Below are 24,492 nucleotides of genomic sequence, written 5' to 3'. Positions count from 1 at the left end.
CCCCAAAACAGCTCATAACCCTGAGCTTTACTCAGTAAATATCTTCTGTTGGTCTAATTTTGTTCTTTTGTTTTTTCATGTGAAATTCTGCACTTTAACACAAACAAACAGTTTCTCAGTCAGAAGTGGAGAAGCCTTCAGATGTTATGTCTGTCAGTAAAACCTCATAAAAGCACCTCGTGACTGTCAGGAGATGAACAATAAAACAAAACTCAGAAATAACGTGATGGAAACACTCATTCAGCATCTCACATTCACCCACAACAATAAAATCCAACCAGCACACATCAGAGAATAACTATGCTGAAGTAAAGATGTTAAATAAAAATCTGTTTTATTGTTCAAATGTTCCGCTGAGGTCACATTTCTCCTGTTTCAGCGCAAACTTTTCGCGTCTAAAGCTTTTATTTTGTAAACCGGAAGTGAGTTATTTTGTGTTATTGTGGCCAGCTGACGGCAGCTCCAGCTGAGGCGGGATCAGCTGATGGGAACTGAGTCACCGCTTCCCGGGCAGGAGGAGGAGGCTCAGACCGGACCTGGAGCGGCTCGGTGTGTCACGTGTTTTCTGCCGGGACGTTTGGACCCCTGAGCGGAGAAGAATCCTCTCAGGAGGAAAGTTCCGACTTCCAACGGGCGGGACCCGAGGCAGAAGCTCCGGGAGTTTACCTGAAGAAGAGTTTACCTGAAGAAGAGCCGCTGCTCCTGGTCACCGGAGCGTCACGTGACTGCGCAGCAGCCACAGGTGAGATGTTCTGAGGTTCAAATAGTTATAATAATAATGATAACTTGGACTTATATAGCGCCTTTCGGGGTTCCCAAGTCGCTTAAAGCTGCGGTCGGCAACTTTTTTTAGTCATATTAGCTTGAACTGTCATGGGATTCCTGAAGTAGAATATTAAATAGGCTGTTTAGGAAAAATAAGGAAATCTGTAGCTCCCTCTGAAGCCTGTAATCATGCTTACAAAAACCGAGCGCTCCCGGCTGTTTTTAACCAATCACGTTAGGGTGGAGGAATCCTACCTGTCAATCACAGCTTGTGCACACGCTGCTGAGCGTGAGTCTGCCCCAGCTTGTGTGCACGCACACTGGTGTGAACTCACGTGCACAACCTCGTCCACAGAGGGGGAGGGGTTTGGGGGGCGATTCGGAGCTTGGTAGAGGTTGGGGGAGGGACCTGAAAGTTGTGTCAGTTCGAATTTTCCGACTTTAGACTCGCAATTTTGAAAACCTGCCGACGGCAGCGTTAATAAGTTCTGTTCTGATTTATGGCTCCTTTAAAAGTCCAGTCGGATAAGTTCTGGTGGAACAAACCATCTTTACAGTAAGAAGTGACTCGGTGCTTTTGGGTCTTTTATGTTGTGACAGCCTGTGTTGCCAGATCTGGTGAGAAAAACAAGCTGTGACAGAGCTGTGACAGAGCTGTGACAGAGCTGTGACAGAGCTGTGACAGAGTTGTGACAGGGTTGTGACAGAGCTGTGACAGAGCTGTGAGAGTTGTGACAGGGCTGTGACAGAGCTGTGACAGAGTTGTGACAGAGCTGTGACAGAGCTGTGACAGAGTTGTGACAGAGCTGTGACAGAGCTGTGACAGAGTTGTGACAGGGTTGTGACAGAGTTGTGACAGAGTTGTGACAGGGTTGTGACAGAGCTGTGACAGAGCTGTGACAGAGTTGTGACAGAGTTGTGACAGGGTTGTGACAGAGCTGTGACAGAGCTGTGACAGAGCTGTGACAGAGTTGTGACAGAGTTGTGACAGAGCTGTGACAGAGCTGTGACAGAGTTGTGACAGGGTTGTGACAGAGCTGTGACAGGGTTGTGACAGAGCTGTGACAGAGTTGTGACAGGGTTGTGACAGAGCTGTGACAGGGTTGTGACAGGGTTGTGACAGAGCTGTGACAGAGCTGTGACAGGGTTGTGACAGAGCTGTGACAGAGTTGTGACAGGGCTGTGACAGAGCTGTGACAGAGCTGTGACAGAGCTGTGACAGAGCTGTGACAGAGTTGTGACAGAGCTGTGACAGAGCTGTGACAGAGTTGTGACAGGGTTGTGACAGAGTTGTGACAGAGTTGTGACAGAGCTGTGACAGAGTTGTGACAGGGTTGACAGAGCTGTGACAGAGCTGTGACAGAGCTGTGACAGAGTTGTGACAGAGTTGACAGAGCTGTGACAGAGCTGTGACAGAGTTGACAGAGCTGTGACAGAGCTGTGACAGAGCTGTGACAGAGTTGTGACAGAGTTGTGACAGAGCTGTGACAGAGTTGTGACAGAGTTGTGACAGAGTTGACAGAGTTGTGACAGGGTTGTGACAGAGCTGTGACAGAGTTGTGACAGGGTTGTGACAGAGCTGTGACAGAGCTGTGACAGAGCTGTGACAGAGTTGTGACAGAGTTGTGACAGAGCTGTGACAGAGCTGTGACAGAGTTGTGACAGAGCTGTGACAGAGTTGACAGAGTTGTGACAGAGTTGTGACAGAGCTGTGACAGAGCTGTGACAGAGTTGTGACAGAGTTGTGACAGAGCTGTGACAGAGTTGTGACAGAGCTGTGACAGGGTTGTGACAGAGCTGTGACAGAGTTGACAGAGCTGTGACAGAGTTGACAGAGCTGTGACAGAGCTGTGACAGAGCTGTGACAGAGCTGTGACAGAGTTGACAGAGCTGTGACAGAGTTGTGACAGAGCTGTGATAGAGCTGTGACAGAGTTGTGACAGGGTTGACAGAGCTGTGACAGAGCTGTGACAGAGCTGTGACAGAGTTGTGACAGAGTTGACAGAGCTGTGACAGAGCTGTGACAGAGCTGTGACAGGGTTGTGACAGAGTTGACAGAGTTGTGACAGGGTTGTGACAGAGCTGTGACAGAGCTGTGACAGAGTTGTGACAGAGTTGTGACAGGGTTGTGACAGAGCTGTGACAGAGCTGTGACAGAGTTGTGACAGAGTTGTGACAGAGCTGTGACAGAGCTGTGACAGAGCTGTGACAGAGCTGTGACAGAGCTGTGACAGAGCTGTGACAGGGTTGTGACAGAGCTGTGACAGAGCTGTGACAGAGCTGTGACAGAGTTGTGACAGAGTTGTGACAGAGCTGTGACAGAGTTGTGACAGAGTTGTGACAGGGTTGTGACAGAGCTGTGACAGGGTTGTGACAGAGCTGTGACAGAGTTGACAGAGCTGTGACAGAGTTGACAGAGCTGTGACAGAGCTGTGACAGAGCTGTGACAGAGCTGTGATAGAGCTGTGACAGAGTTGTGACAGGGTTGACAGAGCTGTGACAGAGCTGTGACAGAGTTGACAGAGCTGTGACAGAGTTGTGACAGAGCTGTGATAGAGCTGTGACAGAGTTGTGACAGGGTTGACAGAGCTGTGACAGAGCTGTGACAGAGCTGTGACAGAGTTGTGACAGAGTTGACAGAGCTGTGACAGAGCTGTGACAGAGCTGTGACAGGGTTGTGACAGAGCTGTGACAGAGCTGTGACAGGGTTGTGACAGAGCTGTGACAGAGCTGTGACAGAGCTGTGACAGAGTTGTGACAGAGTTGACAGAGCTGTGACAGAGCTGTGACAGAGTTGTGACAGAGTTGACAGAGCTGTGACAGAGCTGTGACAGAGCTGTGACAGAGCTGTGACAGAGCTGTGACAGAGCTGTGACAGAGTTGTGACAGAGTTGTGACAGAGTTGTGACAGAGCTGTGACAGAGCTGTGACAGAGTTGTGACAGAGTTGACAGAGCTGTGACAGAGCTGTGACAGAGCTGTGACAGAGTTGTGACAGAGCTGTGACAGACATGTGACAGAGCTGTGACAGAGCTGTGACAGAGCTGTGACAGAGCTGTGACAGAGCTGTGACAGAGCTGTGACAGAGTTGTGACAGAGCTGTGACAGACATGTGACAGAGCTGTGACAGAGCTGTGACAGAGCTGTGACAGAGCTGTGACAGAGCTGTGACAGAGCTGTGACAGAGTTGTGACAGAGTTGACAGAGCTGTGACAGAGCTGTGACAGAGCTGTGACAGAGCTGTGACAGAGTTGTGACAGAGTTGACAGAGCTGTGACAGAGCTGTGACAGAGCTGTGACAGAGCTGTGACAGAGCTGTGACAGAGCTGTGACAGAGTTGTGACAGAGTTGTGACAGAGTTGTGACAGAGCTGTGACAGAGCTGTGACAGAGTTGTGACAGAGTTGTGACAGAGCTGTGACAGAGTTGTGACAGAGCTGTGACAGAGTTGACAGAGTTGACAGAGTTGACAGAGCTGTGACAGAGTTGTGACAGAGCTGTGACAGAGTTGTGACAGAGTTGACAGAGCTGTGACAGAGTTGTGACAGAGTTGTGACAGAGTTGTGACAGAGCTGTGACAGAGTTGTGACAGAGCTGTGACAGAGTTGTGACAGAGTTGTGACAGAGTTGTGACAGAGCTGTGACAGAGTTGTGACAGAGTTGTGACAGAGCTGTGACAGAGCTGTGACAGAGTTGTGACAGAGTTGTGACAGAGCTGTGACAGAGTTGTGACAGAGCTGTGACAGAGTTGTGACAGAGTTGACAGAGCTGTGACAGAGCTGACAGAGCTGTGACAGAGTTGTGACAGAGTTGTGACAGAGTTGTGACAGAGCTGTGACAGAGCTGTGACAGAGTTGACAGAGCTGTGACAGAGCTGACAGAGCTGTGACAGAGTTGTGACAGAGTTGTGACAGAGTTGTGACAGAGCTGTGACAGAGCTGTGACAGAGCTGTGACAGAGTTGTGACAGGGTTGTGACAGAGCTGTGACAGAGCTGTGACAGAGTTGTGACAGAGTTGTGACAGAGCTGTGACAGAGCTGTGACAGAGCTGTGACAGAGTTGTGACAGAGCTGTGACAGAGCTGTGACAGAGTTGTGACAGAGCTGTGACAGAGCTGTGACAGGGTTGTGACAGAGTTGTGACAGAGCTGTGACAGAGCTGTGACAGAGCTGTGACAGAGCTGTGACAGAGTTGTGACAGAGCTGTGACAGAGCTGTGACAGAGCTGTGACAGAGCTGTGACAGAGCTGTGACAGGGTTGTGACAGAGTTGTGACAGAGTTGTGACAGAGCTGTGACAGAGCTGTGACAGAGCTGTGACAGAGCTGTGACAGGGTTGTGACAGAGCTGTGACAGAGCTGTGACAGAGCTGTGACAGAGCTGTGACAGAGTTGTGACAGAGTTGTGACAGAGCTGTGACAGAGCTGTGACAGAGTTGTGACAGAGTTGTGACAGGGTTGTGACAGAGCTGTGACAGAGCTGTGACAGGGTTGTGACAGAGCTGTGACAGAGCTGTGACAGAGCTGTGACAGAGTTGTGACAGGGTTGTGACAGAGCTGTGACAGGGTTGTGACAGAGTTGTGACAGAGTTGTGACAGAGTTGTGACAGGGTTGTGACAGAGTTGTGACAGAGCTGTGACAGAGCTGTGACAGAGTTGTGACAGAGTTGTGACAGGGTTGTGACAGAGTTGTGACAGAGTTGTGACAGGGTTGTGACAGAGCTGTGACAGAGCTGTGACAGAGCTGTGACAGAGTTGTGACAGGGTTGTGACAGAGCTGTGACAGAGCTGTGACAGAGCTGTGACAGAGCTGTGACAGAGTTGTGACAGAGTTGTGACAGAGCTGTGACAGAGCTGTGACAGAGTTGTGACAGGGTTGTGACAGAGTTGTGACAGAGCTGTGACAGAGTTGTGACAGGGTTGTGACAGAGCTGTGACAGAGCTGTGACAGAGCTGTGACAGAGTTGTGACAGAGTTGTGACAGGGTTGTGACAGAGCTGTGACAGAGCTGTGACAGAGCTGTGACAGAGTTGTGACAGAGTTGTGACAGAGCTGTGACAGAGCTGTGACAGAGTTGTGACAGAGCTGTGACAGAGTTGACAGAGTTGTGACAGAGTTGTGACAGAGCTGTGACAGAGCTGTGACAGAGCTGTGACAGAGTTGTGACAGAGTTGACAGAGTTGTGACAGGGTTGTGACAGAGCTGTGACAGAGCTGTGACAGAGTTGTGACAGAGTTGTGACAGGGTTGTGACAGAGCTGTGACAGAGCTGTGACAGAGTTGTGACAGAGTTGTGACAGAGCTGTGACAGAGCTGTGACAGAGCTGTGACAGAGCTGTGACAGGGTTGTGACAGAGCTGTGACAGAGCTGTGACAGAGCTGTGACAGAGTTGTGACAGAGTTGTGACAGAGCTGTGACAGAGTTGTGACAGAGTTGTGACAGGGTTGTGACAGAGCTGTGACAGGGTTGTGACAGAGCTGTGACAGAGTTGACAGAGCTGTGACAGAGTTGACAGAGCTGTGACAGAGCTGTGACAGAGCTGTGACAGAGCTGTGATAGAGCTGTGACAGAGTTGTGACAGGGTTGACAGAGCTGTGACAGAGCTGTGACAGAGTTGACAGAGCTGTGACAGAGTTGTGACAGAGCTGTGATAGAGCTGTGACAGAGTTGTGACAGGGTTGACAGAGCTGTGACAGAGCTGTGACAGAGCTGTGACAGAGTTGTGACAGAGTTGACAGAGCTGTGACAGAGCTGTGACAGAGCTGTGACAGGGTTGTGACAGAGCTGTGACAGAGCTGTGACAGGGTTGTGACAGAGCTGTGACAGAGCTGTGACAGAGCTGTGACAGAGTTGTGACAGAGTTGACAGAGCTGTGACAGAGCTGTGACAGAGCTGTGACAGAGCTGTGACAGAGCTGTGACAGAGCTGTGACAGAGCTGTGACAGAGTTGTGACAGAGTTGACAGAGCTGTGACAGAGCTGTGACAGAGCTGTGACAGAGCTGTGACAGAGCTGTGACAGAGCTGTGACAGAGCTGTGACAGAGTTGTGACAGAGTTGACAGAGCTGTGACAGAGCTGTGACAGAGCTGTGACAGAGCTGTGACAGAGCTGTGACAGAGCTGTGACAGAGTTGTGACAGAGCTGTGACAGACATGTGACAGAGCTGTGACAGAGCTGTGACAGAGCTGTGACAGAGCTGTGACAGAGCTGTGACAGAGCTGTGACAGAGTTGTGACAGAGTTGACAGAGCTGTGACAGAGCTGTGACAGAGCTGTGACAGAGCTGTGACAGAGTTGTGACAGAGTTGACAGAGCTGTGACAGAGCTGTGACAGAGCTGTGACAGAGCTGTGACAGAGCTGTGACAGAGTTGTGACAGAGTTGTGACAGAGTTGTGACAGAGCTGTGACAGAGCTGTGACAGAGTTGTGACAGAGTTGTGACAGAGCTGTGACAGAGCTGTGACAGAGCTGTGACAGAGTTGTGACAGAGTTGACAGAGCTGTGACAGAGTTGTGACAGAGTTGTGACAGAGTTGTGACAGAGCTGTGACAGAGTTGTGACAGAGCTGTGACAGAGTTGTGACAGAGCTGTGACAGAGTTGTGACAGAGCTGTGACAGAGTTGTGACAGAGTTGTGACAGAGCTGTGACAGAGCTGTGACAGAGTTGTGACAGAGTTGTGACAGAGCTGTGACAGAGTTGTGACAGAGCTGTGACAGAGTTGTGACAGAGTTGACAGAGCTGTGACAGAGCTGACAGAGCTGTGACAGAGTTGTGACAGAGTTGTGACAGAGTTGTGACAGAGCTGTGACAGAGCTGTGACAGAGTTGACAGAGCTGTGACAGAGTTGTGACAGAGCTGTGACAGAGTTGTGACAGAGTTGTGACAGAGTTGTGACAGAGCTGTGACAGAGTTGTGACAGAGTTGTGACAGAGCTGTGACAGAGCTGTGACAGAGTTGTGACAGAGTTGTGACAGAGCTGTGACAGAGTTGTGACAGAGCTGTGACAGAGTTGTGACAGAGTTGACAGAGCTGTGACAGAGCTGACAGAGCTGTGACAGAGTTGTGACAGAGTTGTGACAGAGTTGTGACAGAGCTGTGACAGAGCTGTGACAGAGTTGACAGAGCTGTGACAGAGCTGACAGAGCTGTGACAGAGTTGTGACAGAGTTGTGACAGAGTTGTGACAGAGCTGTGACAGAGCTGTGACAGAGTTGTGACAGAGTTGTGACAGAGCTGTGACAGAGCTGTGACAGAGTTGTGACAGGGTTGTGACAGAGCTGTGACAGAGCTGTGACAGAGCTGTGACAGAGTTGTGACAGAGTTGTGACAGAGCTGTGACAGAGCTGTGACAGAGTTGTGACAGGGTTGTGACAGAGCTGTGACAGAGCTGTGACAGAGTTGTGACAGAGTTGTGACAGAGCTGTGACAGAGCTGTGACAGAGCTGTGACAGAGTTGTGACAGAGCTGTGACAGAGCTGTGACAGAGTTGTGACAGAGCTGTGACAGAGCTGTGACAGGGTTGTGACAGAGTTGTGACAGAGCTGTGACAGAGCTGTGACAGAGCTGTGACAGAGCTGTGACAGAGTTGTGACAGAGCTGTGACAGAGCTGTGACAGAGCTGTGACAGAGCTGTGACAGAGCTGTGACAGGGTTGTGACAGAGTTGTGACAGAGTTGTGACAGAGCTGTGACAGAGCTGTGACAGAGCTGTGACAGAGCTGTGACAGGGTTGTGACAGAGCTGTGACAGAGTTGTGACAGAGCTGTGACAGAGCTGTGACAGAGCTGTGACAGAGCTGTGACAGAGCTGTGACAGAGTTGTGACAGAGTTGTGACAGGGTTGTGACAGAGCTGTGACAGAGCTGTGACAGGGTTGTGACAGAGCTGTGACAGAGCTGTGACAGAGCTGTGACAGAGTTGTGACAGGGTTGTGACAGAGCTGTGACAGGGTTGTGACAGAGTTGTGACAGAGTTGTGACAGAGCTGTGACAGAGCTGTGACAGAGTTGTGACAGAGTTGTGACAGGGTTGTGACAGAGTTGTGACAGAGTTGTGACAGGGTTGTGACAGAGCTGTGACAGAGCTGTGACAGAGCTGTGACAGAGTTGTGACAGGGTTGTGACAGAGCTGTGACAGAGCTGTGACAGAGCTGTGACAGAGTTGTGACAGAGCTGTGACAGAGCTGTGACAGAGCTGTGACAGAGCTGTGACAGAGTTGTGACAGAGTTGTGACAGAGCTGTGACAGAGTTGTGACAGAGTTGTGACAGGGTTGTGACAGAGTTGTGACAGGGTTGTGACAGAGCTGTGACAGAGTTGTGACAGGGTTGTGACAGAGTTGTGACAGGGTTGTGACAGAGCTGTGACAGAGTTGTGACAGGGTTGTGACAGAGCTGTGACAGAGCTGTGACAGAGTTGTGACAGAGTTGTGACAGGGTTGTGACAGAGCTGTGACAGAGCTGTGACAGAGCTGTGACAGAGTTGTGACAGAGTTGTGACAGAGCTGTGACAGAGCTGTGACAGAGTTGTGACAGGGTTGTGACAGAGCTGTGACAGAGCTGTGACAGAGCTGTGACAGAGCTGTGACAGAGTTGTGACAGAGCTGTGACAGAGCTGTGACAGAGCTGTGACAGAGCTGTGACAGAGCTGTGACAGAGCTGTGACAGAGCTGTGACAGAGTTGTGACAGAGCTGTGACAGAGCTGTGACAGAGCTGTGACAGAGTTGTGACAGAGCTGTGACAGAGCTGTGACAGAGCTGTGACAGAGCTGTGACAGAGCTGTGACAGAGCTGTGACAGAGCTGTGACAGAGCTGTGACAGAGCTGTGACAGAGCTGTGACAGGGCTGTGACAGAGCTGTGACAGAGCTGTGACAGAGTTGTGACAGAGTTGTGACAGAGCTGTGACAGAGCTGTGACAGAGCTGTGACAGAGCTGTGACAGAGTTGTGACAGAGTTGTGACAGAGCTGTGACAGAGCTGTGACAGAGTTGTGACAGGGTTGTGACAGAGCTGTGACAGGGTTGTGACAGAGCTGTGACAGAGTTGACAGAGCTGTGACAGAGCTGTGACAGAGCTGTGACAGAGCTGTGACAGAGCTGTGACAGAGCTGTGACAGAGCTGTGACAGAGTTGTGACAGGGTTGACAGAGCTGTGACAGAGCTGTGACAGAGTTGTGACAGAGTTGTGACAGGGTTGACAGAGCTGTGACAGAGCTGTGACAGAGCTCTGACAGAGCTGTGACAGAGCTGTGACAGAGTTGTGACAGAGCTGTGACAGAGCTGTGAGAGTTGTGACAGGGTTGTGACAGAGCTGTGACAGAGCTGTGACAGGGTTGACAGAGCTGTGACAGAGCTGTGACAGAGTTGTGACAGAGCTGTGACAGAGCTGTGACAGAGCTGTGACAGAGCTGTGACAGGGCTGTGACAGAGCTGTGACAGAGTTGTGACAGAGCTGTGACAGAGCTGTGACAGAGCTGTGACAGAGCTGTGACAGAGCTGTGACAGAGTTGTGACAGAGCTGTGACAGAGCTGTGACAGAGTTGTGACAGGGTTGACAGAGCTGTGACAGAGCTGTGACAGAGTTGTGACAGAGCTGTGACAGAGCTGTGACAGAGCTGTGACAGAGCTGTGATAGAGCTGTGACAGAGTTGTGACAGAGTTGACAGAGCTGTGACAGAGCTGTGACAGAGCTGTGACAGAGCTGTGACAGAGCTGTGACAGAGCTGTGACAGAGTTGTGACAGAGTTGACAGAGCTGTGACAGAGCTGTGACAGAGCTGTGACAGAGCTGTGACAGAGCTGTGACAGAGTTGTGACAGAGCTGTGACAGAGCTGTGACAGAGCTGTGACAGAGCTGTGACAGAGCTGTGACAGAGCTGTGACAGAGTTGTGACAGAGTTGACAGAGCTGTGACAGAGCTGTGACAGAGCTGTGACAGAGCTGTGACAGAGCTGTGACAGAGTTGTGACAGAGTTGTGACAGAGCTGTGACAGAGCTGTGACAGAGCTGTGACAGAGTTGTGACAGAGCTGTGACAGAGCTGTGACAGAGCTGTGACAGAGTTGTGACAGGGTTGTGACAGAGCTGTGACAGAGCTGTGACAGAGCTGTGACAGAGCTGTGACAGAGCTGTGACAGAGCTGTGACAGAGCTGTGGCAGAGCTGTGACAGAGCTGTGACAGAGCTGTGACAGAGCTGTGACAGAGCTGTGACAGAGCTGTGAGAGTTGTGACAGAGTTGTGACAGAGCTGTGACAGAGCTGTGACAGAGTTGTGACAGAGCTGTGACAGAGCTGTGACAGAGCTGTGACAGAGCTGTGACAGAGCTGTGAGAGTTGTGACAGAGCTGTGACAGAGCTGTGACAGAGCTGTGACAGAGCTGTGACAGAGCTGTGACAGAGCTGTGACAGAGCTGTGACAGAGCTGTGACAGGGTTGTGACAGAGTTGTGACAGAGTTGTGACAGAGTTGTGACAGAGCTGTGACAGAGCTGTGACAGAGCTGTGACAGAGCTGTGAGAGTTGTGACAGAGCTGTGACAGAGCTGTGACAGAGCTGTGACAGAGCTGTGACAGAGCTGTGACAGAGCTGTGAGAGTTGTGACAGAGCTGTGACAGAGCTGTGACAGAGCTGTGACAGAGCTGTGACAGAGCTGTGAGAGTTGTGACAGAGCTGTGACAGAGCTGTGACAGAGCTGTGACAGAGCTGTGACAGGGTTGTGACAGAGCTGTGACAGAGCTGTGACAGAGTTGACAGAGCTGTGACAGAGCTGTGACAGAGCTGTGACAGAGCTGTGACAGAGCTGTGACAGAGCTGTGACAGGGTTGTGACAGAGCTGTGACAGAGCTGTGAGAGTTGTGACAGGGTTGTGACAGAGCTGTGACAGAGCTGTGAGAGTTGTGACAGGGTTGTGACAGAGCTGTGACAGAGCTGTGACAGAGCTGTGACAGAGCTGTGACAGAGTTGTGACAGAGCTGTGACAGAGCTGTGACAGAGTTGTGACAGAGCTGTGACAGAGCTGTGACAGAGCTGTGACAGAGCTGTGACAGAGTTGACAGAGCTGTGACAGAGCTGTGACAGAGCTGTGACAGAGCTGTGACAGGGCTGTGACAGAGCTGTGAGAGTTGTGACAGAGCTGTGACAGAGCTGTGACAGGGTTGTGACAGAGCTGTGACAGAGCTGTGAGAGTTGTGACAGGGTTGTGACAGAGCTGTGACAGAGCTGTGAGAGTTGTGACAGGGTTGTGACAGAGCTGTGACAGAGCTGTGACAGAGCTGTGACAGAGCTGTGACAGAGCTGTGACAGAGCTGTGACAGAGCTGTGACAGAGTTGTGACAGAGTTGTGACAGAGCTGTGACAGAGCTGTGACAGAGTTGTGACAGGGTTGTGACAGAGCTGTGACAGAGCTGTGACAGAGCTGTGACAGAGTTGTGACAGGGTTGTGACAGAGCTGTGACAGAGTTGTGACAGGGTTGTGACAGAGCTGTGACAGAGCTGTGACAGAGCTGTGACAGAGTTGTGACAGAGCTGTGACAGAGCTGTGACAGGGTTGTGACAGAGCTGTGACAGAGCTGTGAGAGTTGTGACAGGGTTGTGACAGAGCTGTGACAGAGCTGTGAGAGTTGTGACAGGGTTGTGACAGAGCTGTGACAGAGCTGTGACAGAGCTGTGACAGAGCTGTGACAGAGCTGTGACAGAGCTGTGACAGAGCTGTGACAGAGTTGTGACAGAGTTGTGACAGAGCTGTGACAGAGCTGTGACAGAGTTGTGACAGAGCTGTGACAGAGTTGTGACAGAGTTGTGACAGGGTTGTGACAGAGCTGTGACAGAGCTGTGACAGAGCTGTGACAGGGTTGTGACAGAGCTGTGACAGAGCTGTGACAGAGTTGTGACAGGGTTGTGACAGAGCTGTGACAGGGTTGTGACAGAGCTGTGACAGAGTTGACAGAGCTGTGACAGAGCTGTGACAGAGCTGTGACAGAGCTGTGACAGAGCTGTGACAGAGCTGTGACAGGGTTGACAGAGCTGTGACAGAGCTGTGACAGAGCTGTGACAGAGCTGTGACAGAGCTGTGACAGAGCTGTGACAGAGTTGTGACAGAGTTGACAGAGCTGTGACAGAGCTGTGACAGAGTTGACAGAGCTGTGACAGAGCTGTGACAGAGCTGTGACAGAGTTGTGACAGGGTTGACAGAGCTGTGACAGAGCTGTGACAGAGCTGTGACAGAGTTGTGACAGAGTTGACAGAGCTGTGACAGAGCTGTGACAGAGCTGTGACAGAGTTGTGACAGAGCTGTGACAGAGCTGTGACAGAGTTGTGACAGAGTTGACAGAGCTGTGACAGAGCTGTGACAGAGTTGTGACAGAGCTGTGACAGAGTTGTGACAGGGCTGTGACAGAGCTGTGACAGAGTTGTGACAGAGCTGTGACAGAGCTGTGACAGAGTTGTGACAGAGCTGTGACAGAGCTGTGACAGAGCTGTGACAGAGCTGTGACAGAGCTGTGACAGAGCTGTGACAGAGTTGTGACAGAGCTGTGACAGGGTTGTGACAGAGCTGTGACAGAGCTGTGACAGAGCTGTGACAGAGCTGTGACAGGGTTGTGACAGAGCTGTGACAGAGCTGTGACAGAGCTGTGACAGAGCTGTGACAGAGTTGTGACAGAGCTGTGACAGAGCTGTGACAGAGCTGTGACAGAGCTGTGACAGAGCTGTGACAGAGCTGTGACAGAGTTGTGACAGAGTTGTGACAGAGCTGTGACAGAGCTGTGACAGAGCTGTGACAGAGCTGTGACAGGGTTGTGACAGAGTTGTGACAGAGCTGTGACAGAGCTGTGACAGAGTTGTGACAGGGTTGTGACAGAGCTGTGACAGAGTTGTGACAGAGCTGTGACAGAGCTGTGACAGGGTTGTGACAGAGCTGTGACAGAGCTGTGACAGAGCTGTGACAGAGCTGTGACAGAGTTGTGACAGAGCTGTGACAGAGCTGTGACAGAGCTGTGACAGAGCTGTGACAGAGTTGTGACAGGGTTGTGACAGAGCTGTGACAGAGTTGTGACAGGGTTGTGACAGAGCTGTGACAGAGCTGTGACAGGGCTGTGACAGAGCTGTGACAGAGTTGTGACAGAGTTGTGACAGAGCTGTGACAGAGCTGTGACAGAGCTGTGACAGAGCTGTGACAGAGCTGTGACAGAGTTGTGACAGAGTTGTGACAGAGCTGTGACAGAGCTGTGACAGAGTTGTGACAGGGTTGTGACAGAGCTGTGACAGGGTTGTGACAGAGCTGTGACAGAGTTGACAGAGCTGTGACAGAGTTGACAGAGCTGTGACAGAGTTGACAGAGCTGTGACAGAGCTGTGACAGAGCTGTGACAGAGTTGTGACAGAGTTGACAGAGCTGTGACAGAGCTGTGACAGAGCTGTGACAGAGCTGTGACAGAGTTGTGACAGAGCTGTGACAGAGTTGACAGAGCTGTGACAGAGTTGTGACAGGGTTGACAGAGCTGTGACAGAGCTGTGACAGAGTTGTGACAGAGTTGTGACAGGGTTGACAGAGCTGTGACAGAGCTGTGACAGAGCTGTGACAGAGCTGTGACAGAGTTGTGACAGAGCTGTGACAGAGCTGTGACAGAGCTGTGACAGAGTTGTGACAGAGTTGTGACAGAGCTGTGACAGAGCTGTGACAGAGTTGTGACAGAGCTGTGACAGAGCTGTGACAGAGCTGTGACAGAGCTGTGACAGAGCTGTGACAGAGTTGTGACAGAGCTGTGACAGAGCTGTGACAGAGCTGTGACAGAGTTGTGACAGAGCTGTGACAGAGTTGTGACAGAGTTGACAGAGCTGTGACAGAGCTGTGACAGAGCTGTGACAGAGCTGTGACAGAGTTGTGACAGAGCTGTGACAGAGTTGTGACAGAGCTGTGACAGAGCTGTGACAGAGCTGTGACAGAGCTGTGACAGAGTTGTGACAGAGCTGTGACAGAGTTGTGACAGAGCTGTGACAGAGCTGTGACAGAGCTGTGACAGAGTTGTGACAGAGCTGTGACAGAGTTGTGACAGAGCTGTGACAGAGCTGTGACAGAGCTGTGACAGAGTTGTGACAGAGCTGTGACAGAGCTGTGACAGAGCTGTGACAGAGTTGTGACAGAGTTGACAGAGCTGTGACAGAGCTGTGACAGAGCTGTGACAGAGCTGTGACAGAGTTGTGACAGAGCTGTGACAGAGTTGTGACAGAGTTGACAGAGCTGTGACAGAGCTGTGACAGAGCTGTGACAGAGCTGTGACAGAGCTGTGACAGAGTTGTGACAGAGTTGACAGAGCTGTGACAGAGCTGTGACAGAGCTGTGACAGAGTTGTGACAGAGTTGACAGAGCTGTGACAGAGCTGTGACAGAGCTGTGACAGAGTTGACAGAGCTGTGACAGAGCTGTGACAGAGTTGTGACAGAGCTGTGACAGGGCTGTGACAGAGCTGTGACAGAGCTGTGACAGAGTTGTGACAGGGCTGTGACAGAGCTGTGACAGAGTTGTGACAGAGCTGTGACAGAGTTGTGACAGAGCTGTGACAGAGTTGTGACAGAGCTGTGACAGAGCTGTGACAGAGTTGTGACAGGGCTGTGACAGAGTTGTGACAGAGTTGTGACAGAGTTGTGACAGGGCTGTGACAGAGCTGTGACAGAGCTGTGACAGAGCTGTGACAGAGCTGTGACAGAGCTGTGACAGAGCTGTGACAGAGTTGTGACAGAGCTGTGACAGAGCTGTGACAGAGCTGTGACAGAGCTGTGACAGAGTTGTGACAGAGCTGTGACAGAGTTGTGACAGGGCTGTGACAGAGCTGTGACAGAGTTGTGACAGAGCTGTGACAGAGTTGTGACAGAGCTGTGACAGAGTTGTGACAGAGCTGTGACAGAGCTGTGACAGAGTTGTGACAGGGCTGTGACAGAGCTGTGACAGAGTTGTGACAGAGCTGTGACAGGGCTGTGACAGAGTTGTGACAGAGCTGTGACAGAGCTGTGACAGAGCTGTGACAGAGTTGTGACAGAGCTGTGACAGAGCTGTGACAGAGTTGTGACAGGGTTGTGACAGAGCTGTGACAGAGCTGTGACAGAGCTGTGGCAGAGCTGTGACAGAGCTGTGACAGAGCTGTGACAGAGCTGTGAGAGTTGTGACAGAGCTGTGACAGAGCTGTGACAGGGTTGTGACAGAGTTGTGACAGAGCTGTGACAGGGCTGTGACAGAGCTGTGAGAGTTGTGACAGAGCTGTGACAGAGCTGTGACAGGGTTGTGACAGGGTTGTGACAGAGTTGTGACAGAGTTGTGACAGAGTTGTGACAGAGCTGTGACAGAGCTGTGACAGAGTTGTGACAGAGCTGTGACAGAGCTGTGACAGAGCTGTGACAGAGTTGTGACAGAGCTGTGACAGAGCTGTGACAGAGTTGTGACAGGGTTCTGGTCCCTCTGTCCCACAGGTCGGGCTCCTCTGGACCCGCACAGCGGGGCCGGCTCTAAACATGCTGCCCGCCGCCTCCTCTGCGCTCATTAGGAACCCGGCGGCGCCGCGGATCAACCCGGCCGACGTCCCGGCGCTGGAGCTGAAGCTCGGGGCTCTGGTGGTCCTGTTGTCCGTCACGCTGCTGTTCGGGTTCGGGCCCCTCTGCATCGTCCGGGGGGGGGGCCGCTTCAGCGTGGACCCAGGTAAAGCTTTTTAAAGCTCAGTGAACAGGAAGTTCGATTTATCATATTTTATATTAAAGTTTGTTAATCTGAAGTTATTCCAGATGTTCGTGCTGTTCAAATCTGAAATAAATGGATTTATGAAGCAACATTTCACACCAAAACTCACTTTAAAGTCACATTTTAGCTTTAAATTTGAATTTGTCAGATATTTATTCACTTTATTCCATCTTTTTTATAAACTTTTAAATATTTATTTTGACATTTTTACACATTTCTCTCCTTTAACGTCTTTATTTCTGCCCTTTTATGGCACAAGTTACAGAAATGATGCGTATTAACGCGGAGCTAAATGAAGGTTTATTCACATGTGGGGGAATGTTTCTGGGCTTCTGGCTCCATGTGATATGGAACCAGCTTCATGATTTCTCCGGTGGGTGTTTCAGACGTGCGCCGCCGGCTGCTGAGTCTGATCAGCTGCTTCGCTGGAGGCGTTTTCTTGGCCACTTGCCTGCTGGACCTGCTGCCCGACTACCTGCAGGGCATCGGCGAGGCCTTCAGCAACGCCGGCATCAAGGTAAGACTCCCCACTGATCTGAGAGGGGCTCCTCAGGTGATGAATTCACTAATCAGAAGTTAAAGCGTTAAACAGAAAAGTGTACGTTTCAGCTTCCTGTTCCCCAGAGCTGCACATCCACAGTCTTTAGCTAGCTAACTCTGCTGGAACATTAGCCTCAGATAGAGTTTATCCACAGTCTTTAGCTAACTCTGCTGGAACATTAGCCTCAGATAGAGTTTATCCACAGTCTTTAGCTAACTCTGCTGGAACATTAGCCTCAGATAGAGTTCATTCACAGTCTTTAGCTAACTCTGCTGGAACATTAGCCTCAGATAGAGTTCATTCACAGTCTTTAGCTAACTCTGCTGGAACATTAGCCTCAGAGTTCATCCACAGTCTTTAGCTAACTCTGCTGGAACATTAGCCTCAGAGTTCATCCACAGTCTTTAGCTAACTCTGCTGGAACATTAGCCTCAGAGTTTATCCACAGTCTTTAGCTAACTCTGCTGGAACATTAGCCTCAGATAGAGTTCATCCACAGTCTTTAGCTAACTCTGCTGGAACATTAGCCTCAGATAGAGTTTATCTACAGTCTTTAGCTAACTCTGCTGGAACATTAGCCTCAGATAGAGTTCATTCACAGTCTTTAGCTAACTCTGCTGGAACATTAGCCTCAGAGTTTATCCACAGTCTTTAGCTAACTCTGCTGGAACATTAGCCTCAGATAGAGTTCATCCACAGTCTTTAGCTAACTCTGCTGGAACATTAGCCTCAGGTAGAGTTCATCCACAGTCTTTAGCTAACTCTGCTGGAACATTAGCCTCAGATAGAGTTCATCCACAGTCTTTAGCTAACTCTGCTGGAACATTAGCCTCAGATACAGTTCATCCACAGTCTTTAGCTAACTCTGCTGGAACATTAGCCTCAGTTTATCCACTGGGCTCTGATATCCTCTGAGGCTGCTGCTGGATGGAAGATGCATGCTCCTCAGTGCAGCTGACAGCAGAACATTTCCACCAGAAGCTGGCTTCATCTGTCCGGCAGGGTGGATGTGAGTGGGCGGGGCTTAGCGGAGGAGGCGAGGTTGGTGGAGAAGGCGGTGCCAACTTAAGGAGTGTCGTACTTTAGAAATGAAAATCAGAACGGCAGGAAGAAGTTTTACACCTCAGACGCCCTGATATATGCTCCCAGGAACAGGAAGAAGGAGTTTTACACCTCAGACGCCCTGATATATGCTCCCAGGAACAGGAAGAAGGAGTTTTACACCTCAGACGCCCCGATATATGCTCCCAGGAACAGGAAGAAGGAGTTTAACACCTCAGACGCCCTGATATATGCTCCCAGGAACAGGAAGAAGGAGTTTTACACCTCAGACGCCCTGATATATGCTCCCAGGAACAGGAAGAAGGAGTTTTACACTCAGACGCTCTGATATATGCTCCCAGGAACAGGAAGAAGGAGTTTTACACCTCAGACGCCCCGATATATGCTCCCAGGAACAGGAAGAAGGAGTTTTACACCTCAGACGCCCTGATATATGCTCCCAGGAACAGGAAGAAGGAGTTTTACGCCTCAGACGCCCTGATATATGCTCCCAGGAACAGGAAGAAGGAGTTTTACACCTCAGACGCCCTGATATTCAATTCAATTCAAATTCAATTCAAAAATACTTTATTTATCCCAGAGGGAAATTAAATGTTGATGTAGCTCAATTAAATCAAAGAGTTATTATAGATGCTGATGGCTGTGGGCAGGAAAGATTTCCTGTAGCGGTCCGTTTTGCATCCAAACTGAAGAAGCCTTTGACTGAAGAGACTCTGTTTTCTGATAACAGTCTCATGGAGAGGATGTTCAGGGTTGTCCATAATTCTCTTGATTTTATGCAAAATCCTTCTTTGCATTATTGTCTCCAGAGGTTCCACAGCCGTCCCCAGAACAGAACCAGCCTTCCTTATCAGGTTGTTGAGTCTTTTTAGGTCCCTGGTTCTGATGCTGCTGCCCTAACAGATGATGCCAGAGGAAATGACGCTCTCAACAACAGACTTGTAGAAGATCTGCAACATCTTGCTGCAAACCTTGAAGGACCTTAGCTTCCTCAAGAAGTACAGTCTGCTCTGTCCTTTCTTGTAGATTGCTTCACTGTTGTGTCTCCAGTCCAGTCTGTTGTCCACATGAACACCAAGGTATTTATATTCCTCAACCACCTCCACTTCTTCTCCCATGATGGAAACAGGGTTTGATCTGACCCTGTTTCTCCTGAAATCTACAATCATCTCCTTTGTTTTGTTAACATTCAAGATGAAATGATTGTTCCCACACCATGCCACAAAGCGGTCCACCAGCTCTCTGTACTCAGCTTCTTGTCCATCTCTGATACACCCGACAACTGCAGAGTCATCTGAATATTTCTGTAGATGACAGGAGTCTGACTTGTACTGGAAGTCTGAAGTGTACAGAGTGAAAAGGAATGGTGAGAGTACAGTCCCCTGTGGTGCTCCTGTGCTGCTGATCACCTGGTTAGACACACAATTCTTCAGTCTGACAAACTGTGGTCTGTTTGTCAGGTAGTCATTAATCCAGGTGATTGTTGAGGCCTCCACCTGAGTCTTCTGGAGTTTCAGACTAAGCAGATCAGGCTGGATTGTGTTAAATGCACTGGAGAAATCAAAGAACATGATCCTCACAGTGCTGCCTGCTTTGTCCAGATGACAGTGGGTTTGTTGAAGCAGGTGTATGATAGCGTCTTCAACTCCAACTCCATGGCGATAAGCAAACTGCAGGGGGTCCTGATATGTGCTGGTTTGCTTACACAGGTGGGTCAGCAGGAGTCTCTCCAGGACCTTCATGATGTGGGATGTCAGGGCAACAGGTCTGTAGTCATTGATGTCTGAAGGATGAGTTTTCTTTGGTACCGGAACCAAACAGGATGTCTTCCACAACAGTGGTACCTTCTCTTGGGTCAAGCTAAGGTTGAAAAGGTGTTGCAGAATCCCACAGAGCTGCTCTGCACAGGCCTTCAGGACTCGGGGGCTGACCCCATCTGGACCTGCAGCCTTGTTCCGGTTCAGTCTCTCCAACTGCCTCAGTCTCTCCAACTGCCTCTTCCCCTGACTTATAGAAACAGAAAAGTGGGAGGGGGAGGCAAAGGGGACAGCGGCATCTCCTGATTGGGTTGAAGACAAACTAGTGGAAGCAGAAGAATCCATGACTGAGGTGGAGATGTTACAGGAAAGCTGTGGGTCAGAGGAGGGTGGGATGTCTCTTTGGCTGGGAACAGGAGGGGAGGATGGTGAGCTTGTTCCTGAACTGAACCTGTTGAAGAATGTGTTCAGCTCATTTGCTCTGTCCAGACTTCCATCCATCCGATCCTCCCTCTGCTTGAGGCCTGTGATCTTCTTCATTCCTGACCACACATCTCTGATATTGTTCCTCTGCAGTTTACTCTCAAGCTTCTTTCTATACACCTCCTTGCTCTCTCTGATTTTGACTTTGAGCTGCTTCTGTATACTCCTCAGTAACTCCCTGTCTCGCTCCCTAAAGGCTCTTTTTTTCTTGTTCAATAGTTCCTTTAGCTCACTGGTGATCCAGGGTTTGTTATTAGGGAAGCATCTCACTGTTCTGGTGGGGATGGTGTTGTCCACACAGAAGTTTATATAGTCAGTCACACACTCAGTCATGGCATTAATGTCCTCTCCATGTGGCTTACAAAGAGAAATCCAATCGGTTGCATCAAAACAACCCTGTAAGGCTTCTTCAGCTTCCTGTGACCACTTTCTAACAGTCCTTTTTGTGACAGGAAGTCTCTGGACAAGGGGTTTATATACTGAACAGAGAAAAACAAGGTTGTGATCTGATTTACCCAGGGGAGGTCTTGATTTGGAAATGTATGAATCCTTGACATTTGTGTAAAACAAATCCAATGTCTTGTTTTCTCTGGTAGAGCAGCTGACAAACTGTTGAAAAGTTGGCAGTGTAGCAGAGAGTGAGGCATGATTAAAATCACCAGATATTGCCACAAAAGAATTGGGGTGTTGTGTCTGTATCTTAGCAACAACGGAACTGATGACATCACATGCAGTGTCGGCAACAGCTGAGGGTGGAATGTAAACAGCCACCAAAACAACACTGGTGAACTCTCTTGGCAAATAATATGGACGAAAACTTACTGCCAATAGTCCAATGTCAGGACTGCAGAGACGACTCTTCACAGTTACATGTCCTGGGTGACACCATCTGTTGTTGACAAGCACTGCCAATCCACCCCCTTTCCTTTTCCTGCTACTCTTTAAATCTCGATCTGCTCGTACAGTCAGGAAGCCCGGCAGAGAGACGCTGGAGTCGGGGATATGATCCTGCAGCCATGTCTCAGTAAAACACATAATGCTACATTCCCGATATTCTTGTTGAGTCCTTGTCAAGGCTAGAAGTTCATCCAACTTGTTAGCTAACGATCTTACATTGCCCATGATGACGGATGGCAGAGATGGTTTGAACTTCTTCTTTCTTTCTCTCCTCTTTGCTCCTGCTCTGCATCCACGACGCCTCCTTTTCAATTCCAGTGGGATTTCTGGCTTCAGTTGTCGAATTATTTCTGCTTTTCCAATGTTAATCAGCTGCTCCCTGTTGTAAACCACCCTGTTGCTATGGTGATGCATCATAACAAAAGAGCAAAATATACAAAAGTATTGGGAAAAATCAATCCAGCTGCACAGCATCCAAGGCAGGAAGGAACAGTTGTCCAAAAAATGCAATTTCTTCCAAGAAATAACAGGAATGAAATTCAGAAAAAGAATAAATCTCAATGTGAGGTACAGAGCTACTCCAACGTGCTGCCACCCTCAGCGGCGCATTCTAGAACGCATTCTATATATGCTCCCAGGAACAGGAAGAAGGAGTTTTACTCCTCAGACGCCCTGATATATGCTCCCAGGAACAGGAAGAAGGAGTTTTACTCCTCAGACGCCCTGATATATGCTCCCAGGAACAGGAAGAAGGAGTTTTACTGAATATAGAAGCTTTAATCTTTTTGTTTTCTCACTCTAAGGAATTGAATTGAATTAATATTAATTGTAATTCTGTGTTATTGTGATGCTCCTCTCTTTCTGTCGCAGCTCCAGTTCCCGCTGCCTGAGTTCATCGTGGCCATGGGCTTCTTCCTGGTCCTGGTTCTGGAGCAGGTGGTCCTGGCCTTCAGGGACCGGTCTTCCTCCCACCCGGAGGAGCACCGGGCCCTGATGGCGGACGCCGGCATCCAGGCGGGCGCCGCCCAGGACGGCCACTTCCACGTGGACCTGGGCTCCCAGTCGGCGCTGCGCGCCTTCATCCTGGTTTTCTCGCTGTCGCTGCACTCGGTGTTCGAGGGCCTGGCGGTGGGGCTGCTGGAGGACGGGGGGGAGGTCCTGGAGGTCTGCCTGGCCCTGACCATCCACAAGAGCATCATCGCCTTCAGCCTGAGCTTCCAGCTGACGCAGGGCCGGCTGCGGCGCCCGGTGGTGGCCGGCTGCCTGCTGCTGTTCGCCGTCACGTCCCCGCTGGGCATCGCGCTGGGCGTTGGCCTCACCGAGACCAGGACGTCGCCCGGGCACCAGATGGCGCGCTGCTCGCTGGAGGGCCTGGCGGCCGGCACCTTCTTCTACATCACCTTCATGGAGATCCTGCCGCACGAGCTCGCCTCGGGCCGGAGCCGCATCCCCAAGGTGGCCATGATGCTGCTGGGCTTCAGCGTGGTCACCGCCGTGCTCTTCATCAAACTGTGAGCGCCAAAGGCCCACTCTGACTCTCCTCCCGTTCCAGCTTCATTCAGTAATAAATCAACAGAATTTTATCAATAAAAATCCTTTTCAATCCTCCTTTGTGTCGTTTTTCACGAGCAGCTGAGCGGCCGACTCTTGGTGTCGTTCAGACTAAAGGGGTGTGTTCCAAACCGCATACTACTCCTACTACTCCTACTAGCTTCCTGAGTTAGTATGCGAGTTTGAGTAAGCAGAAGTTCCCGGATGCATCCTAGATTCTCCTAAATGTTGGGTATGCATCATGAGGTTACTACTCATACTCAAACTACCCAAGATGCAACGTAACGTGACGTCGCCGATCGTCATTTCCTGTCAACACGGCAGTTTCAAGCTAGCTACAACGAGGGTAGCTTCACTTCCTGTTTTCAAAACAAAAGCACCAATTGTATGGTAATGGCTTTCCCTATGATAAAAGGCAACGGGTATTTTATTTTGTGAAAATAACCGGAAGTGTGTTAGCTCACTGCGGCTAGCTTTAGTAGCGCCGAATTCGTGGGAACAAAATGGTAAACAGCCGGTATTTTGTCAGGTTTTCAACACGTTGGGGATCTAAACGACTACTTTCTCACCTGAAAATGTTTCAAATGTTGCTAAAGTTTACAGAGTTTAGAGCTTAAGGGAAATCAGCTTCAGGCCGGCTGATTTCGGCTCGGGCAGGAGCCAAATGCATTGTGGGTAAACGCTCTGCATACTGTCTGATCGATGAGTGTGTAGTATGCGGTTTGGAACACAGCCTGTAGTTTTCAGTCTTTGTTCCTTGTGCAGCAGGTTAAAGGAGCAGCGACTTCTTCTGATAGTCAACGTGTCAGCAGGCGAAAACACGCTCAATAAAACCTCTGAAAAACCAGCTCAAAGATTCCCGAGTCGCTGTGTGACAGAATCAGAGTTCCTGTGGTTATCTGTCGGATATCTGAAGCCTGCTGGGGTTTGTCCAGGTTTGAGCAGCCGGAATAAGAACAGGAGGGCTGGAAGGGATTTCCCTTCCTGCAGCTCTGAGAAACTTCTTAATAATAATTCTGAGTTCTGCCCGTTTGACTTTATTCACACTGTAAGCCTCACCGTGCCCACAGCAGGGGGCGCTGCAGAGGAAAGTGTCAGAAAATGACCAAAAAGGGATAAAAATGAGTTGAAATAGATCCTAATACACCAACAACAGACACAAAACCACCAAAATGAGAAGCAATAAATCTACAGAGAGACACAAAACTACCAACGTGGGTCCAAGGAGTAGAAAAAAGTCTGAAAATAAGAATCTAAATTGGACGTAAACCACCTTCAGTGACACAAAAAACCTCTAAATCAAACCAAAATGACAAAAAATAAACAAACCAGCATAAAATTAAACAGACTGAAAATTAAATTACACATAAAATCATGACAAAGAGATGCAGAATGAGCAGAAATGAGCTCCACCGGAGCCTGAAGGTGCAGCAGGTGGAGACACCTCCGAAAAGCTGCGTTTCATCACACCAGAAGCAGCACAGGAAGTGGGCTCCTGTGATGTCACGGTGCGGTGGCCGGAGTCTGCCGCCAGGGGGCGCTAAGCTTCCATCTCTCCACACACAAAGATCGTTTGGCTGCTAAGTGGACGGAGCAATGACTCACTCCGCGGCAGAAATCCTGAACGCTGAAGTTCGCATTGATCTTGAAGATTCTTTATTCTCTAAAAGCTGAATTAGTGTATTTAACCTGATTTGTTTATATTTCTTATTGGTTCAGTCTGCTCAGT

The 24,492-nt window shown here is 50.0% G+C and overlaps 1 protein-coding gene across 1 annotated transcript; it reads left to right on the top strand.

Moving 5' to 3' along the window:
- The first annotated feature begins 478 nt into the window (after window positions 1-478).
- slc39a3 (solute carrier family 39 member 3) lies at window positions 479-22,801 on the top strand. Its single transcript, XM_075466874.1, has 4 exons — window positions 479-742; window positions 16,208-16,433; window positions 16,859-16,989; window positions 22,083-22,801. The coding sequence occupies exons 2-4, from the start codon at window positions 16,250-16,252 to the stop codon at window positions 22,725-22,727; spliced, it is 960 nt and encodes a 319-aa protein (XP_075322989.1). The 5' UTR covers window positions 479-742; window positions 16,208-16,249; the 3' UTR covers window positions 22,728-22,801.
- Window positions 22,802-24,492: the final 1,691 nt, after the last annotated feature.

This window comes from Odontesthes bonariensis, chromosome 5 (genome assembly GCF_027942865.1).
Source record: "Odontesthes bonariensis isolate fOdoBon6 chromosome 5, fOdoBon6.hap1, whole genome shotgun sequence".
Taxonomy (NCBI): domain Eukaryota; kingdom Metazoa; phylum Chordata; class Actinopteri; order Atheriniformes; family Atherinopsidae; genus Odontesthes; species Odontesthes bonariensis.
Note: the sequence above shows the minus strand (reverse complement) of the source record. Positions and strands in the feature narration are given on the sequence as shown.